The sequence below is a fragment of the Narcine bancroftii genome, chromosome 3, assembly GCF_036971445.1.
Source record: "Narcine bancroftii isolate sNarBan1 chromosome 3, sNarBan1.hap1, whole genome shotgun sequence".
Classification (NCBI taxonomy): Eukaryota; Metazoa; Chordata; class Chondrichthyes; order Torpediniformes; family Narcinidae; genus Narcine; species Narcine bancroftii.
In genome coordinates, this window is record NC_091471.1 from 227,025,597 (window position 1) to 227,043,974 (window position 18,378).

An 18,378-nucleotide genomic window follows, 5' to 3' on the forward strand; every position below is an offset into this window, starting at 1 on the left:
TCAATAGAGGGAGTTCTCCCCGTATCAGGTATCTGCTACTGCTCCAGAATCTGCAACCCCTTGAGGCCACTTTGGCACAGGCCAAGAGCTTAGTAAGTAAATAAGCCAGTCTTCAGTTGAGGGCCAATACTGTAACTGTTATCCAGAATTCAAGTAACTGACAACCCCAGGCAACTGGCAAAAAAAACCAGAGAGGACATAAATAAATAAATAAATAGATTGATAAATAAACAGATAGATAGACAAATAAATAGATGAATAGACGAATAAATAAATAAATAAATAGATAGATAGCTTATAAAATTAATCAAAATTTAAATCAAAGTTTAAAATTGTAACTGTTCTTCGAAGCAACACAACCTCTTGGTGAAGACGGGAGCAGACATTCAGCCAGCGGAGCACCCCGGCTGGGCCCCGTCTGCATCAGCTGTTTGAATAAACTTGCGTTTGACCAAAATGGCGGCGCCCAGGATGAAGAGTCGGCTGATGCCACTCGCCGCTGGGGGTGACTCTCCCAAAGTGTCTCCCTATCCCTGCCTGTTAAGGGTCTTTATTAAGCTTCATCTGTAAACTTGGTGGAGGGAGGGTTAATTATAATGGCGACTTGATTATCACTGCTCTATTACAGACTTAGCGACCAGGGTTCAAATTTAAATTTAAATTCTGTAAGTTACGGGAATTACCTGATTAAAGTGAACTTTACATAATTAAGGACGACAATACTGATCTTTTTTTTTCAAATTACTTTATATTTTGCACTGTCTTAAATCTTTTAAACTGTTTAGTCTTAATGCTGGTGCATTAGTTATGCATTGTAAGAATGAGTCTCAAACAAGTGGAAAATTTGCATATCTGGCATCCACAGTGCCCATCACTGTAGTTGCCAGTTACTGGAGGGTTTATTGTATAATGAGAGGTAGAGGCAGGGCATTACCACCAAGCTAAACAGGGGATCATCCAGCAGAGAACAAATGGGAAGGGAAGACAGAGAGTAACCTTGCTCTATGACAATTCTTGTCCCGCGCGCATCTTTGCATAGGGTATGTGGTGTTATCATTTACTTCTCCCTGCTCTCCAGTGTGGCAGAGTGCTGTGGTTATTTTGGTTACCCAGTTCTGTGTCCATTTAAGTGTATTCCTTGATTATGTCAAAAACATTCTGTAAAGAAGAAATATTATTTTCTGATTAATTAATTCCTTTCGTAATGATTCAGCTGAAATTGGCAAAGAAACATTAAATGATTTACACAACAATCCTCCATCTCTTTTCAAAGTAGCTGTTAGGGGTGTATGTTTGATGGACTGAAACCTCAAGCAATAATCCAAATGGGGGCTCACCAATGTCTTATACAATTATTAGATGACCTCTCAATTTCCATTCTCAGTCCTCTGACTCATGAAGGCCAATGTGCCACAAGCCTTTTTGACCATCCAATTTACCTGTGAGTCCATTTTCAATGTACTATGTACCTATGCTCTGAGATCTCTCTGTTCTTCAACACTCCCCAGATCCCCATTCACTGTGTAGATCCTACCCATGTTAGATTTCCCAAAATGCAACACCTCAAATTGCTCTGTATTAAATTCGATCAACCATTCTTCTTCTCACCTGCCCAACCAATCAAGATCCTGCTACAATCTTTGGCAACCGTCTTCACAACTTACAATACCAGATACTTTAGCATCATCTGCAGAATTGCTAATCATGCGGTGTAGGTTTTCATCTAAATTATTGACAGAAATGACAAACAGCGATGAGCCCAGCACTGAACCCTGTGACACATCACTAGTCACAGGCCTCCAAACCATAAAACAATCTTCCACCATCATCCACTGTTTCCTTCCATAAGCACATGGATGTAATACAAATAGAGGTTTATGGGCTGTGAAGTGGTGAAGGATTAGATTGACAGTGAAGAAGGTTTATGTAGGTTGGCATAACATTGTCAGCAGGGCTGGCACCACCACTAGGAAGATGCCTAGGGCACAGACCGCAGAGGGACTCAGTCAGGATGGCAAGACGTCCTGTGTGTATGGGTGAAATGTGAAAAGTTATTCTGTACTTACTTGATTTGTTGGCGTCCCGCGGTCCGTTGGCTGTCTGGGCATGGCCATCTCTATTCTCTTGTGCATGCACAATGGATTCGAGAACTGGGGCTGGCAGGCACATGAGCAGTGGGCCTGCAGATGAGGGAATGTTTGGCACATCTATGCGCAGGCGCGTAATTCTGGCACAAATGACAGTGACCGCAATGCTTCAGTCCACGTTGAGTGGAGTACTGTGTGGGTTTTAAGGTAGGCCAGAATGGAGGGAAGGGGGGAAGCCAGAACACAACAGAGGGGAGGCCATAACAGAGGGGAGGGGAGGGGAGCAGGTGGGCCAGTTTGCATGGGCCTTCAATGTTGCGGGGGCCTATTCTCCCTGGTAGAGGCAAAAGGTGGGGGGGGGGGAACTCTTTACAATATCAATATTCTTTACCAAGACAAAAGGGGGACCCTTTGGCACAAAATATTAATATTTTAAATAAGATTCCAAAAAGATTAATAGATAAAATATAGATAAATAAATGCAAGTAACTGAAAACAACTTAAGTTTGATTTATTATATGTATTTTGTTGTGGCCACATACACAAATAAAAATATACAGTATCTTTTCTCATTCTTCTCATGACTGCCACCATGCGTGCATCACATGGGAATGAGTGATCGTGTCTGTCTTGCTATCAAGCAGTAGGTCAATAAAGCCTGTCTTCCCCCATCAGTTTCTTCATGCTCATATATTTGTTGAATTGTGCAATTGATTTATAGATATCTGCAATGAGCCTGTGCAGCACCCACACACACTCACGATACAACACATCTCTTGATTAAATTTCAGGATACTTGGCTTTGACAGCAGATGAATGCTATCATTTTGAGTCATCATGTCGTGAGTAGTTTCAATGCTTGTTGATAAAAGATACATTATTATGTTTTAAATTAAATGTTTCATTAGTTCTTTTGCTGCCTTATGTGTTTTATATACTCTTGCTTTTATCTTTTGTTAACTGCTAATGCAAAATACTTTTTACATTAATATATTTTATATCACGTTAAATATAATAAAGCTGCAAAGTGTGTCAAAATCTTCTAGGTTAGTAATTTTGCCATATTCTTTCTTGCAGTTTCAAGTTTTGTGCTTTTCTACAAAACACCCGTCTTTGAAAATGGAAGTTGGCAATTTTTTTAAGGAGTGAAAGTAGTTGGACCTTGCCTAGGGTGCAAAATAGTCTGGCTCCGGCCCTGATGGTAGGACAAAGAGCCCGTACTATGCTATGCTGTTCCATGTTCTACAATAGGATCACATTTTAAACCATCCCCTTCATTGTTATCTCCAATTATTAATTGGTCTAAACATTTGTTTAAAAGGTCAATTCAAAGAAGTTTCTTGCTTGATCTTCGCAGAGGTTTTTCCTTCTGTTGCAGAACATTCTTTTTCCTGTGGACGAGATTTTAAATATTTACTTCCTTATGCAGAATCATCCTGAAAAATATTGGTGCAAAATCCCAAGGGCAAATAATTATTCAAATTTATGTGCTCTAGGCATCCCAAACGCTTGCTTTAAATATTTTAATATGTAAATATCATCTGAGCTAATTATTAGTCTTTTAAGCTAAAGCCAAACCCTCATTCATTCTTGCACTGGCAGGTACATTGCAGAGCCCCAGGGGCAGCTGCAATACATAAGAATGCACAGGAATGGGAAGACTCAAGTTGTACATCAAGTTGTGGGATCAGGAAGGAACTCGTCATTTTTCCTACAAGCCCCCTCACCGCTGTTCCCTCTAAGCTGTGCGCGTGTGCTGGCGCACACGTGTTTTGTAACCAGCGCACAAAGTAAATTAGCGTGCGTACAAAAGGATAGTTACCTAGTTCAAAGTATAGAATAAAATCTTAACGTAATACATTACCTGGTAAAATGCAATCATACTTGTATTAATGCATGCCAATGCAGTTTTATTAGCCAGGAGAGATAGGCTGTGCCAAAGTTAGCTTCAAACAATTTCAAGTTTACATTTGCACAAGTATTCAGTGCACAATATTGTCTCAGGAAAACAAAAATTGCACACCATAAGATTTTTGTGCACACTAACTACTAAAAATTAGAGGGAACATTGCACCTCACAAGTTCGATGCCTCTGATGGCTGTTTGGGATTGGAGCCTGAGCCCTCCAACCTTGCAGCAAAATCAGAGAGTGCATAGGATATCCTTTCATCTGCAGGGATTATCCAGATCATATGGCACTGAGAATGGAGCCCGAAATTAAATGGGAAGATGAAGCAGGTATAAGCTAATGGTTCTGGAGGGCTTCTTGCTGTATAAACCACCTGATTTCCTCGAACTTGCAGGAGTTCATGTACACACAAGTTCTTTGTCTGCCTCTGGAACTGACAAATCCAGGAGGGGAGGAGCTGTTTCACCTTGAACTCGTATGTGTGAGTTCTTAGGCAACACATGGATGAAGGAAAAGGTTCTTTACTCTCAAGTTGTTGTAAACAGAACAATGAAGCAGGCCAATAGGCTGCAAGTCTCCATTACAGCTCTGCATACTGTGTGTCTCCTGCTCTGTGTGGGCCCCCTGCTGGCAGCCAAGTCTAATCAAACAGTAAGACCTTGCTAGTTGCCTTGCAACCACAATCACTATCATTACATCTCCCTTTCTTAAAACTTACTTTGAACTAACATGTTTCCTTTGTATAACTCTGTGCAATTTTAACTTTAACATCAAGAACTTGCATTTTCATTACTATCAACATTGTTAACATTTTTTAAACTTGTTTTGTGTGTTCACATTTACATACACTAAAACCTGAAGAGCGAATAAGATAGCACTACTTCATTCTAGAACAGGAGTCTTTAAACTTGCTCAATGAGTCTCTTAGGAGGATTCACGTGTCTTGACGATCTCCTGATTGATTGTCCTTGAATTTGAGTTGTTGCCTCAGACGATGTCTTCTCAGATGTACATTCAGGTTGTTCAACAGTATCCATCTTTCCATCTATGTGGTTGGTATAATTTGAAGATCTTGATGATTTCTTCTCAGAACAGCACCTTCATCTGTCTGAAAGGTGTATGATCTTGATTGGACTTCACTAAGAACAATTTCCTTCTGAGTCCATAAGTTTGTTTTGTCTTTTACCCTTACTTGGTCAGCAGTGTGGAGTTCTGGTAAATTTTTGGTTCCTCTGTCAAAGTAATACTTTTGCTTTTCTTTCCCTTGTTCTTTGAACTTCTTCACTTTTTCCCCTTCTTTTGTTTTTAGGAGGTTCTACTGAATGGGTAGGTTTGATCTTCGCCTATGTCCCATAAGGAGTTGTGCTGGTGACATACTACAATTGAGCTGCATTTTGCGGTATACTAACATACTCTGGTAGATGTCTGTTCCACTGTCTTTTATCTTGTTCATCAGTCTTTTCATTGTCTGTACTGATTTTTCCACTAGACCATTAGACTGTGGAAAATGAGGACTTGACGTGGTGTGTACAAAGTCCCACTCTTTGGCAAACTGTCCGAACTTTAAATTGCAAAACTGGTGTCCATTGTCTGTGAAGACCTCACTTGCCACACCATGTCTGGAGAATATGGCTTTCATACCTGTTATTACAGCATCTGCAGTGGTGATGTTCAGTCTATACCCCTCTGGATACAGGGAGTAATAGTCTGTGACTACAAGATAGTCCTTTTGAATAGGTCAGCACCTACCTTCTGGTAAGGTCTGAATGGTGCTGGGTGTGGCTTTAGTGGATCTGCAGGATTGCTTGCTTGATATTTCTGGCATATTGTACAGTTCAACACTTCATTTGCTATATCATTGTTGATTCTTGGCCAGAACATCACCTCTCGTTCTCTTTTCATACACTTTTCAATTCCGAGATGTCGGAAAGAAAAGCATCTCTTTTCTCAGACTCTTTAGGATAAGGATTTTACTTCCTTTGTAGATGATGTCTTCAACCACTGATAATTCCGCCCTGCAGTTCCAGTACTCTGCAACATCAGGTGAGCAGTCTTGCTTCATGCTGGCCCATCCATCCAAGATGTTTTTTCTCAGTTGCCTCAGTTTATCTCTGAATTTAAGAGCTCCATTTTTGCATCTGATCTGGGCAGTGCACTTGTGATCATGTCTAAGAAGGCATCTATGTCTTCATCTATTTTGGAGTTTGCGGGCTCTCTCATGTCAACAGATCTAGACAACGTGTCGGCTCTGTACATTAGCTTACCTGGAGTGTATGCCATGTTCAGTGTATAACATTGCAGCCTAATCATCTTTCTTTGTATTCTAAGTGGACATTCATTTAATGGCTTTTGGAACAGTGCAATCAAGGGCTTATGGTCAATCTCTATACTGATTACTTGAACTGACACAAACTGATGAAATCTTTCACAGGTGTATGTGATGCTGAGCAGATCCTTTTCAATCTGAGTGCTTTGTGTCTCTGCGTCTGTCATTGAGCATGATGCATATGCAATGGGTTGCCAGTCATCACACCAAGATCCCTCTCATCCTCCACACTGCTAAGCATCTTCCTGTAAGAGTCAAAGGCTCACCCTGTTGTTGGTTGGCTTCACATTAGTCCCTGTGAGCGTCAGCGACATCCTTAAGTTTAGTGGGCCGTGCACAGCCATGTTGATCGCACATGCCTGGGTGCCAGTGGAGCATGGTGGCGTGTTCATGATTGGCTCAGCAGTGAACGGTTGCAGCTGGGGTCAGCATGTGCACAATGGAGCATGTGCAGGTGGGATCTTCATGCATTTAAATATAGGTCACTCCCCACCCCCCGTGCGCGTCTTCAGTAGAAATCTGAGGAGGATGAGTTAAGTGTCGAAAATTTCTGTTGACTGTTCAAAACACGCCAAACCAGCGTTAAAGAAATGTAAGCATTGTTAAGACGTTAACCATCATTGAACCACATTGAACGTCGTTAAAGATCAATAAGCTACTTGTTTTGTTATGCTATATGAATTTTTATATGAATATTTTGTCAATAGGAATCAACCACATAGAACGTTACTTAAGGACTTTTCATAGAACATTAAAGAAGATGGTTCCAAGTTTTGTGTGTTAAAAATAAAGGATTTAAATACAACTGAACTTGTATTGGAAATAATTGAAAATGTGTCACAGTCAAATGCCTAGCTTAGCCTCCAAGCGACTAATTTTATGGAACAAAGTCGCTACACTTACCATTAATCACGTACTTCTTCTTTCAAGTTGAATCTTCCAAAGTTCATCATTTCACACTTATCCAGATTGAACTCCATCTGCCATTTCTCGCCCAACTCCGCATCCTCCCAGTTTCCTGTTATAACTTATGACCAACATCTACACTATCCACTACACCTTCAACCTTTGTACCATCTGGAAACTTACTGACCCAACTCTCCACATCTTTGTCCAAGTTTCTTACAAAAATCGCAGAGCCTTACTCCACCTCTTACAAAGCCAAGCTGACCATCCCCAATAAGACTATGTTTCTACAGATGCTTGTAAATCCTATTCCTTTGAATCCACTCCAAGAGTTTGCCCACCACTGACGTAAGGCCCACTGGCCTATCATTCCAAGAATACTTTTATCTTTGTTGTACAGGGGAACAACATTGGCATCTTCCAATCCTCTATGGCCAGGAAGGACATAAAAATCATCAATACCCCAGAAATCTGTCTCCGAGTTTCGCATAGCAACATGGGGTATATACCGGGGATTTATTTATCCATTTTATAGCAGTGTATTTTGACCACCAACATCAGTTCTGAAGCTGTGGTATTTTCTCTGTAAAATGTCAATTTTTAGGATCTATCTATAGTCTGTGCAAGCAAATTCTCAGCATTATGATTTTAATTGAAGATTTTAGAGGGCATTTTTAATTATTTGCTAACAAACATTGGTGGACATGAAACAGCATTTCCCTTGAAGAGTTTGTAGTCATTGTTTTTTAATCTTCGGTGTAGAGTTTAGGGATTCTCCATTTGATAAAGGGATAACACTAGGCCTCACACACTCCAGTTGCATTGTGATGGATTATGCTATTTTATATTGTTTATAGATATGTTTTAAAAGGAGATAAATTATGGCAGGTTTTTTAGTGTAGTTCATATTCAAACACTTCAAAACAGTTCTCATTTAAAATGCCAGAGCTCTGCTCAAGCCAGACAGCCCAGGCTCCTGGTGCCTTTGCAAAAACTTTGAAGAATGTCTATAAGGACTTCACAAGTCGGTGTTAATTGGACATGCTGTGGAGTAATGAATTATTGTTTTGGAAAGCAACAGATGAATGGACTCAGAAGGTTCAGGCCAGTGCTGCAGTCTGAGTGCAGTTTGCTGCTCTAAGAGGGTCATGTGGTTTTCTCTGAGTGAGAGAGAGAGAGAGAGAGAGAGAGAGAGAGAGAGAGAGAGAATTCAGTTCTACAGTTCAGCAGCAGTAATTGGCAAGCTTGTGGAAAAACCCATTTCGAAGACGTGTTGTGAGTTCTTAGTTCAGCCTGGTCAAAGCCCTTGTGATCCATACAAGAGGAGAGGACTGGCTGCATAATGTTTTGCTTTAAATAAGGGAAAAAAGGAACTCTGTGATGACCTGAAAGAAAGGAGGTTATCATCTGGAAAACCATTCTGGCAGTGCATGGGACCATGGACGAACATGTCAGCAAGTGAAATGAGTAGCCACTGGGAGATCCACACTATTGAGAAGGTGCTCAACAAAGTGATCTCCGAGTCTGTGTCCAGTCTCTCTGATGTAGAGCAGACCACAATGGGAGCACCGGATGCCAGAAGATGACCCCTGCAGATTCATGTGAAATGTTGCTTCACTTGGAAGGACTGTTTGGGGCTCAGAATGGTGGTGAGGGAGGAGGTGTGAATGCAAATGGTGTGAGTATTGGGTGGCATTAACTCTCACCGAATAGCCTGATGTCAAATTTAAACTGTTAATTCATTGTTTTAGATGCGCAATGGATGTTGCTGAATCAAAGTAACAGGCAAATATTTCTCAAAATTTAATTTCGCAAATACACTTCCACCATTGCGTCCCATAACAGGGCAAGAAATCTTTGAAGGAGCATAGGTGTATCTAAAATTCCTAATTCTGCATCTGGATGGTGAATTTCTTATAACTCACGTGTTTCAGTCTAGGGGATATTTCCTATGAATTGTAATTCTCTGGATCAGTGCCAAGTCTGTGAGCCTGCTGCAAAATGTGGAACTGAGTTACTGTGCAGCCAATCTGAAACTGTTGCCCTGGGGGTGGGGGAATGTCGAATCCACAATTAATGGATCCGTTTGATGCGTGATGCTCCAGAAAGAAGCTTTGTACCTTTGCCACTGGTCGACGTAGAGTTTAGATAAACATCAACCATGAAAAGTTCCTGTAGCTAAAGTGCACAGAGGGTTGAGTGAAGAGTTTTGTTCATGAAACTATGGAAGGTGTCGCTGCTGGGATGGTTCTCTCCCCTGACATTATTCAATTTCTGATTCAACATAGTTTTTATTACCAGCCAGGTAAACCTCCTGTTATCTGGAATTCAGGCGACCTGTCTTTTCTTTGGCTTGGCTTCGCGGACGAAGATTTATGGAGGGGGTAAAAAGTCCACGTCAGCTGCAGGCTCGTTTGTGGCTGACCAGTCCGATGCGGGACAGGCAGACACGATTGCAGCGGTTGCAAGGGAAAATTGGTTGGTTGGGGTTGGGTGTTGGGTTTTTCCTCCTTTGCCTTTTGTCAGTGAGGTGGGCTCTGCGGTCTTCTTCAAAGGAGGCTGCTGCCCGCCAAACTGTGAGGCGCCAAGATGCACGGTTTGAGGCGTTATCAGCCCACTGGCGGTGGTCAATGTGGCAGGCACCAAGAGATTTCTTTAGGCAGTCCTTGTACCTTTTCTTTGGTGCACCTCTGTCACGGTGGCCAGTGGAGAGCTCGCCATATAATACGATCTTGGGAAGGCGATGGTCCTCCATTCTGGAGACGTGACCCATCCAGCGCAGCTGGATCTTCAGCAGCGTGGACTCGATGCTGTCGACCTCTGCCATCTCGAGTACCTCGACGTTAGGGGTGTGAGCGCTCCAATGGATGTTGAGGATGGAGCGGAGACAACGCTGGTGGAAGCGTTCTAGGAGCCGTAGGTGGTGCCGGTAGAGGACCCATGATTCGGAGCCGAACAGGAGTGTGGGTATGACAACGGCTCTGTATACGCTTATCTTTGTGAGGTTTTTCAGTTGGTTGTTTTTCCAGACTCTTTTGTGTAGTCTTCCAAAGGCGCTATTTGCCTTGGCGAGTCTGTTGTCTATCTCATTGTCGATCCTTGCATCTGATGAAATGGTGCAGCCGAGATAGGTAAACTGGTTGACCGTTTTGAGTTTTGTGTGCCCGATGGAGATGGAGATGGAGATTCAGGCGACCTGTAGCCTCAAGCAAATGACGCAGAAAATATCATGGAAAATAAACAGGATAAAAAAATACAGAAGTTTAAAGTTGGCCAATCATGTGATGCACAATCTCAAGTAATCACATCATTTACTTATCTGGAATCTCCCAATCCCTACAGGTGCTGGATACCAGGGGCTTCACTGCAATGTAGCCTTTTGAACATTTATAGCACCTGTACCCTGGCATTCCAATTATATTTACAACAGCTTTGATAGATCCTGTGCAGAAAAAGGAAGGTGAGCATATGCATGGAGTATTTTAAGACTTCTTTTTTAAACATACAGAACGGTAATAAGCCCTCTCAGCCCATGAGTCCGTGCTGCCCCATTTACACCCAATTCACCTGGGAGGAAACTGGAGGCCCCACCCTAGGAAAAACCCATACAGGCACGGGGAGAATGTACAAACTCCTTACAATCATTGTGGGATTTGAACCTTGGTCCTGTGGCTGGTGCTGCAAAGGCATTGCTACACCAACCGTGCCACCCTGTTGATATAGTAATTTGAAGCACAACATTTGCCCAACACTGCAGCTTGTAATTGGTCACTTCATTTGCCCAACACCGCAGCTTGTAATTGGTCACTTCATTTGCCCAACACCGCAGCTTGTAATTGGTCACTTCATTTGCCCAACACCGCAGCTTGTAATTTGGTCACGTCATTTGCCCAACACCGCAGCTTGTAATTGGTCACTTCATTTGCCCAAAACCACAGCTTGTAATTGGTCACTTCATTTGCCCAGCACTGCAGCTTGTAATTGGTCACTTTATTTGCCCAACACCGCACCTTGTAATTGGTCACTTCATTTGCCCAACACCGCAGCTTGTAATTGGTCACTTCATTTGCCCAACACCGCAGCTTGTAATTGGTCACTTCATTTGCCCAACACCGCACCTTGTAATTGGTCGCTTCATTTGCCCAACACCGCAGCTTGTAATTGGTCACTTCACTTGCCCAACACCACAGCTTGTAATTGGTCACTTCATTTGCCCAACACTGTAGCTTTTAATTGGTCACTTCATTTGCCCAAAACCGCAGCTTGTAATTGGTCACTTCATTTTTTTTTCTCACATGGAATATGGCGTCTTGGACATTGGAAATACACAGTGTAAAACTTCTTTTGGTCTCATGTGCCTGCAATATTGCAGTAGTTAACACATTCTCAAGTTTCTTGACACTTATTTCAAGGCAATATTATAACATAAAGAGATGGGCATTTACTGAAAGATAACAAGATTGGGATTTCTTGTGTCACAAGGTGAATCTCATTGAAATTCTCCCTTGAATCTGGCTGGAACCATTTTCATAGAAGCTTCGGCCAGAACCTGTTTGCAATAGCAATTCTGCGGTGGAGGGGTGGTTGACAGTGAGTAGAGGCTGAGGCCGTGCATGCTTGCACTGCAGGTCTGTGAAGCTTCCAAAGAGGCAAGAAGGATTCCAGATCTGGAGCCATGCTGAGTTTCGACCAAAAAAAAAAGTGGGGATTCTTTACAACGACGAAACTCTGCTTAGGGTCTTTCACAGATTTGCAGCATTAAGGTGCACACAGGAGGCACATGGGCAGCGAAAGGGAAAGCAATTTCCAGGAAAGTTCAGCCCCACCGGAGCTAACGAACTCACCAGTGAGTGAATGCAGGAACTGCATTCTTCTCGTTGAGTTTTGCACCGTTCTCTTTACCGCCTATTTTACACCCCTCCTTAGAGTTAATCATTTAACTTTCAGGAAAAGGATACTTAACAGGCTACCCAGGTGGCGGTGAAAGCCACCCATCCAGCGGTGAAATTCCGAAAGCGAAAGAAGATCTGCTTTGGGGAGCAGGGGAATTCCCTTCCTCGGGCCGTCAGTGTGATTGGCAGCTTCCACTGCAGGAGATGATGCGGGTGAGGGATGGGAGTCCCCATAAATAGGAGCTCATTGGACCCATGTGGCAGAACTGGATTCAGCAGAGAGAGCTGCTGCATCAGGAAGATCCTTCATTAGACATCTCAGCACAGAGTGGGAGAGAGATGGCGAGAGCAGCCTCCGTAACGGTGCTCATCCTCCTGTGTGTCGTCGCCGCCCAAGGTATGTCTGCACTGGTCTTTCATCACCTTAGCCCAAGATGTTTGACCACGAGCTCATGACTTTGTGGGGCGTTGAAACCAGGCAGCTGAACCAGTAGAGTCACTGTATCACCTTCCCGCCTGTTTAAATGACAGCGAGCCCCGCGTTCAGCCTGACCCCTGCGCGGGTCCGGAGCCGTAGCAGTGAAAACTTTGCAGCTTTTGAGGGTGAGAGCTTCTGAAGCAGCGCCTAGAAGTGTTCCCCCCCCCCCCTTCCTCCCCAGGTTTGGCTGCTCTCGAAGCAGCGCCTAGAAGTGTGTGTCCCCCCCCCTTCCTCCCCAGGTTTGGCTGCTCTCGAAGCAGCGCCTAGAAGTGTGTGTCCCCCCCCCTTCCTCCCCAGGTTTGGCTGCTCTCGAAGCAGCGCCTAGAAGTGTGTGTCCCCCCCACCCCCTTCCTCCCCAGGTTTGGCTGCTCTCGAAGCAGCGCCTAGAAGTGTGTGTCCCCCCCACCCCCTTCCCAGGTTTGGCTGCTCTCGAAGCAGCGCCTAGAAGTGTGTGTCCCCCCCCACCCCCTTCCCAGGTTTGGCTGCTCTCGAAGCAGCGCCTAGAAGTGTGTGTGTCCCCCACCCCCTTCCTCCCCAGGTTTGGCTGCTCTCGAAGCAGCGCCTAGAAGTGTGTGTGTCCCCCACCCCCTTCCTCCCCAGGTTTGGCTGCTCTCGAAGCAGCGCCTAGAAGTGTGTGTCCCCCCCACCCCCTTCCTCCCCAGGTTTGGCTGCTCTCGAAGCAGCGCCTAGAAGTGTGTGTCCCCCCCACCCCCTTCCTCCCCAGGTTTGGCTGCTCTCGAAGCAGCGCCTAGAAGTGTGTGTCCCCCCCACCCCCTTCCTCCCCAGGTTTGGCTGCTCTCGAAGCAGCGCCTAGAAGTGTGTGTCCCCCCCACCCCCTTCCTCCCCAGGTTTGGCTGCTCTCGAAGCAGCGCCTAGAAGTGTGTGTCCCCCCCACCCCCTTCCCAGGTTTGGCTGCTCTCGAAGCAGCGCCTAGAAGTGTGTATGTCCCCCCACCCCCTTCCTCCCCATGTTTGGCTGCTCTCGAAGCAGCGCCTAGAAGTGTGTTTTTCCCCCCCCCCATCCCTATCCCCTTCTCCCCAGGTTTGGCTGCTCTCCAACCACCAATGCATTTGACTGGAGTGTCACCTTTCTGCAGGGATTCCCATCCCAGGGACACGTGGACGGTGCCAGTGCATTCGGATCTCAGCTGATCCCATTCATCCCAGGAACATCCAGAGTTTAAAATTCACCCCCAAGGGACCTCACTGTGAGAAAGCGGAGATCATGTGAGTAAACGACCCCTTTGGTGGTCCGCAAGCTGCCCATTTCCCCCTTCCCCACCAATTCGTCTCATGTGCCACCTTCTCTGTGCAGTGTCACCCTGAAGAGGCAGAGGAACAGAGTTTGTGTGGATCCTGATGCCAAGTGGGTGGAGGCTCTGATCACAGGGAAGAAAGGTGAGTGTTTCCAAGATTCCACGCGTGACTGAGCATAGGTGCGGGGCATTATTTTGTGTCGTTCCCCCCTCCTCCCCCCCCTTCCCTCCCCAGTGAATCCTGTCTCCTTCCTCCACCCGCAGCGGGGAGAGGTGCCTTCTCATCCCGGCTTAGCATTCTGGGGCTCCCGGACCCTTCATAAGCGCACAGCTTGGACTGGCAGCCAACGAATTGAACCGTGCTCGGCATCTGAGCGGAGCCCCTCACCCTCTCAATCAGTATTCATCAGAAGGGCGATGGAAGAGAGCTGCAAGCAGGTCTCTGCATGGTGACTCCGGGTGTGCTGGAAGGTTTGGTACCCAGTGACCACGCGGCGGAGTCCCCAGCGCTCACCCATTTAGAACCCAGCTTAAGAGCAAAGCAATGAAGGATGAATTTGGGCAAAGCTGCGATGTTATCAATGAAATATTTCATATTAAAAGCACACCCCCCCCCCCCTCCCCTCTGCAACGCTGGACAAACTCAGCAGGTCAAACAAGTACTTGATGTAGCAAAGGTGAAGATGCATCAACAACATTTCGGGCCTGAGCCCTTCACCAAGGTGTAGGGGTACAGGAGAGATGTCCGAACAAAAAGGGAGGAAGGGGGTGTTGGTTAGGGTGGGAGCTCATAGGTTGAGGGGGGAGGACTGCAGGAAGGTGGGGGTGGGGTGGGTGAAGGAGTCTAGGCTAGGTAGAGAGAGAGAAAGGAAGTTGGAACTGGAATTACTAGTGGGAGGGGGGGGTAAAGAGGCAAGCTGATTAGTGGAATGCAGTGAATTCAATGTTCATGCAGACAAAAAATGAGGTGTTGTTCCTCCAATCGGCAGGTGGTCAGGGTGGGGTAGTGATGAAATGCCATGGACAGGCATGTAAGCTTGAGAGTGTGACTCAGAATTGAAATGGTTGGCTACGGGGAGGTCACTTTTGTTGCGGATGGAGAGGAGGTGCTGGGTGAAGTGGTCGTGTCGAAGAGCTTGAGAGCAGAAGGGGTGACATGAGGAGCAGTGAGAGAGAATCCCACGAAACTCTGTCCAGAGAGTAAAGGCAAATGTCTTCAGGGTAGGCATCCATTGGAGAGCTTTCACAGAGCTGTTGTAGTCATCAGAGGTAAATATTTAATATTGATCTTCACCACAGGCTGCACCAGTAGTGGAGTGAATGGTTGAGAGTGCCGTTTTAGGGGAACGCTTGGTTCTAGGTGGTGTCCAGCTTGCATGGGGTTGGAGCCAGACAAATTTATACATTTAGTCCTACAGCACAGTAACTGGATCTTATGGCCTATAAGCCACTGCCCCCTCCAATTCACCAATTAACCAACAACCCATACATTTATAAGTGGCAGGAGGAACCTGGAGCCCCTGGAGGAAACCCACACAGAAACGGGGAGAATGTACAAAGTGCTGGATTCAAATCTGGTGCTGTAATAGAGTCACGCTAACCACTGCACTGACCGTGCCCACGTTCTTTGTAGCTTGTGGGAAAGATGAAGTGCGGGTTGTGAGGTGAGCCATGGACTCACTGTACCAGCCAGATAAATACAGTAGCGAATGATGGGTAGTGTATTACACTGGGGACAATACCAAGGATTCAATTTCATTGCAGGTGCCAGACGATACAATTCACCAAAGTGAAGCTGCCTTCTGAGGGAATTACTTCTGTTCCTGAATTACCTGATAAGGAATGAAGGAAGCTCAGCCCTGCTCTTGCACTCTGTGGTATCACCTTCCAATGGCCCATTCCAGCGTCTCCTCTTCATTGCCTCCTGGGATTGGCCGTGATGTTCCACCCTGCAACAGGACATGTCACGCTTCCTGTTAACTATTGTGGAAATCATCAGATGTTAGTGTTCAACTCTGTGCCAGCACTTCTTTCAATGTCTGTCATAGTTCAAGTAGATTTTGAAGTTCTGTGTGAAAGGGCTAAAATGAGATGGATGCTTGTCGATATCATTTATGTTGCCGAGAGTGAGGGAGACAGAGGGGTGGTTTTGAAAATAATTTTATCGATTCCTGTGGAGATGCTGTTTTAAGTTAGTTGAGTCCGCAAGGGAAGGAGTGATGGGGCAGTGGACTGTGCCCTCTGCCATCCCTGAAATAGAGAACCATGGCATCATAGCTCACAACCCCTCCCCAGTGGCCTCCACAAACTCTTCTGAACCCAGCTGTGGGCATGAATAAATAACTGTGCCAATGAATTGAAAGCAATTTGGTTTCATAACGTATCTATTGATTTATGTTCCTAGGAATGAGAGAAGTCAGCCTGTGAACAAGGCAGTATTAGCTATTTTATTAAAATGATCTGAGTTAGACGTGAAAATCCAGATAATTAAGCCAATAAGTTACACCATCGCTTTAAAGCTGTGGTGTAGTGTAACATTGTCCCCATCCTTTCTAAAGTTCAATTAATTTCTCCCCTTGTTTAAATCCTATTTCGTTGATGGCAACACCATTGACCAAACATGTTTCTCCCAGGTTCACTGAAAGCATTTTTGCCTTGAATTGCAAGACCACCTACCTGCAATTACATTTAGAGTTATAATGCCTACATTAGCTAAAACTGGCCCTTCTGCCCACTTGACCATGCTGGCTCAGTTGTTTGCCCAGGCTTGCCCTGTTGCAGGCTTTGGCATTATTTTTGACCACTAATATTTGAAATTCAGCTGTCAGTAAAATGCCAGATTTGTGGAGGTATCCATATCTGTGGAAATTGTCTGAAGACGTGAATTTAACATGACATACCTACATTTTGGAAGTTATTACTGGTCATAGTCTGTCTGATAACCAGGGAATGTTTTCAGCCTGAATTCAGTTGACCAAATGTGTTCTGGATATTTGATGTATTTGAATTTTTTTTAGAATTCTAGAAATGTATTTAAGAATGTAAAATAAACTGGATTTCTCTTGAAAAACTTGCCATCACTGCTTCTGATTCTTGAGTGCACAGTTCTGCGAATTTTTTTTTCCTTTCCCCCATTTGACAAAAGAATGACATTGACAGGTGCTGGGACACTGCAAAGTGATTCCTCATGACATCAAAAATAAACACATGCAATACCCCAAGTGCCTGCAAATTTAGGGTACTTGTGCCCTGCACCTTGAGAACTGGTGTTTGAGGAGGTTTGGCATGACATTGAATTCTCTATCTAACTTCAACTGATGAACACTGGAATGTTTACTGTCTGGTTATGTCATGGACAGTTATGTTGGGAAGACTATCAGGTTTGATGGGCTCACTGAGAGACAAAGTCAAGACACAAGTGTTACACGTCACTTTTATTAACACACGGGAGACAAACGGGAGAACGTTAAATAGTACTTGATCACTATTTCACTTATGCGACAATATAGACATGGACTTCAGTTGAACTCCGACAATGGTAAACCTATACTCGACCTGGTCACGCACTACAAGCGGACCCTTACACACCCAGATACCTGGCCAATGGGGGCGTGGCTCTCTGCAAGTATTGATCTATCGCAATACTATGCTTCAGTGTAGTGCACACCTTACTCGATGTCTACAGTAGTGACCTGGCGTAGAGTGATGTCCAGGGCTTGGGAGCACAAGGATGAGAGAAAGAATGTGCTGTGTTTATGGTATTATACAGATAGTCTTCGACATCTGACCTACGCAAGTTATGTCCAACCGCACATATGACCAAAATTTTTAAAAAATATTAAAACTACTGTATGTTCATATAATGTATTAAAAGTAATCTATACAGTTGTTCCCTGCTCCTGGTGGCAGCCCGAAGTCCCCACTCCCCCGGCAGCTCAACACCCCCCCACCCCGTTTCCTGATTTATGACCAAACCCAAATTACAACCAATCCTTCCATCCCCGTTACGGTCGTAAGTTGAGGATTACCTGTATACAGTGCTAATCTGTGCTTCTAACTAATAATGACCTGAGGTGATTTAAATTAGCCAATGCAAGGTGTGTGGAGTCCAACCTAAATTGACAGCTGATGTGACTTCTGAGTAAGTTTCAGACAGGGAGGACATGTGAGTGACCACCTGCAATGCTCACGTTCCAGACAGATAGGGAGGCCACATTTCCTCCACACACAACAAGGATTCATGTGGAAAGTTGAATGCCCAGGAACACAGAAGGCTGCATAAAGTGGCAAACATAGGAAGTAGGAACAGGAGTAGGTCAAAAATGGCCCATTGAGCCTGGTTTGCCTTTCAATAAGATCATGGCTGATCTAATTTATGACCTAACTCCACCTACCTGCCTTCTCCCCATATCCCCTAATTCCTCTATCATGTAAAAATTTATCTAACTGAATTTTAAATATGTCTAATGAAGCAGCCTCAACCACTTCCCTGGTTAGAGAATTCCAAACATTCACTACTCTCTGG

The 18,378-nt window shown here is 44.7% G+C and overlaps 1 protein-coding gene across 1 annotated transcript; it reads left to right on the top strand.

Moving 5' to 3' along the window:
- Window positions 1-12,216: 12,216 nt before the first annotated feature.
- On the top strand, window positions 12,217-16,923 carry LOC138756394 (interleukin-8-like). Its single transcript, XM_069922891.1, has 4 exons — window positions 12,217-12,517; window positions 13,695-13,824; window positions 13,913-13,995; window positions 15,618-16,923. Exons 1-4 carry the CDS (start codon window positions 12,376-12,378, stop codon window positions 15,644-15,646), a joined length of 384 nt encoding a protein of 127 aa, XP_069778992.1. The 5' UTR covers window positions 12,217-12,375; the 3' UTR covers window positions 15,647-16,923.
- Window positions 16,924-18,378: the final 1,455 nt, after the last annotated feature.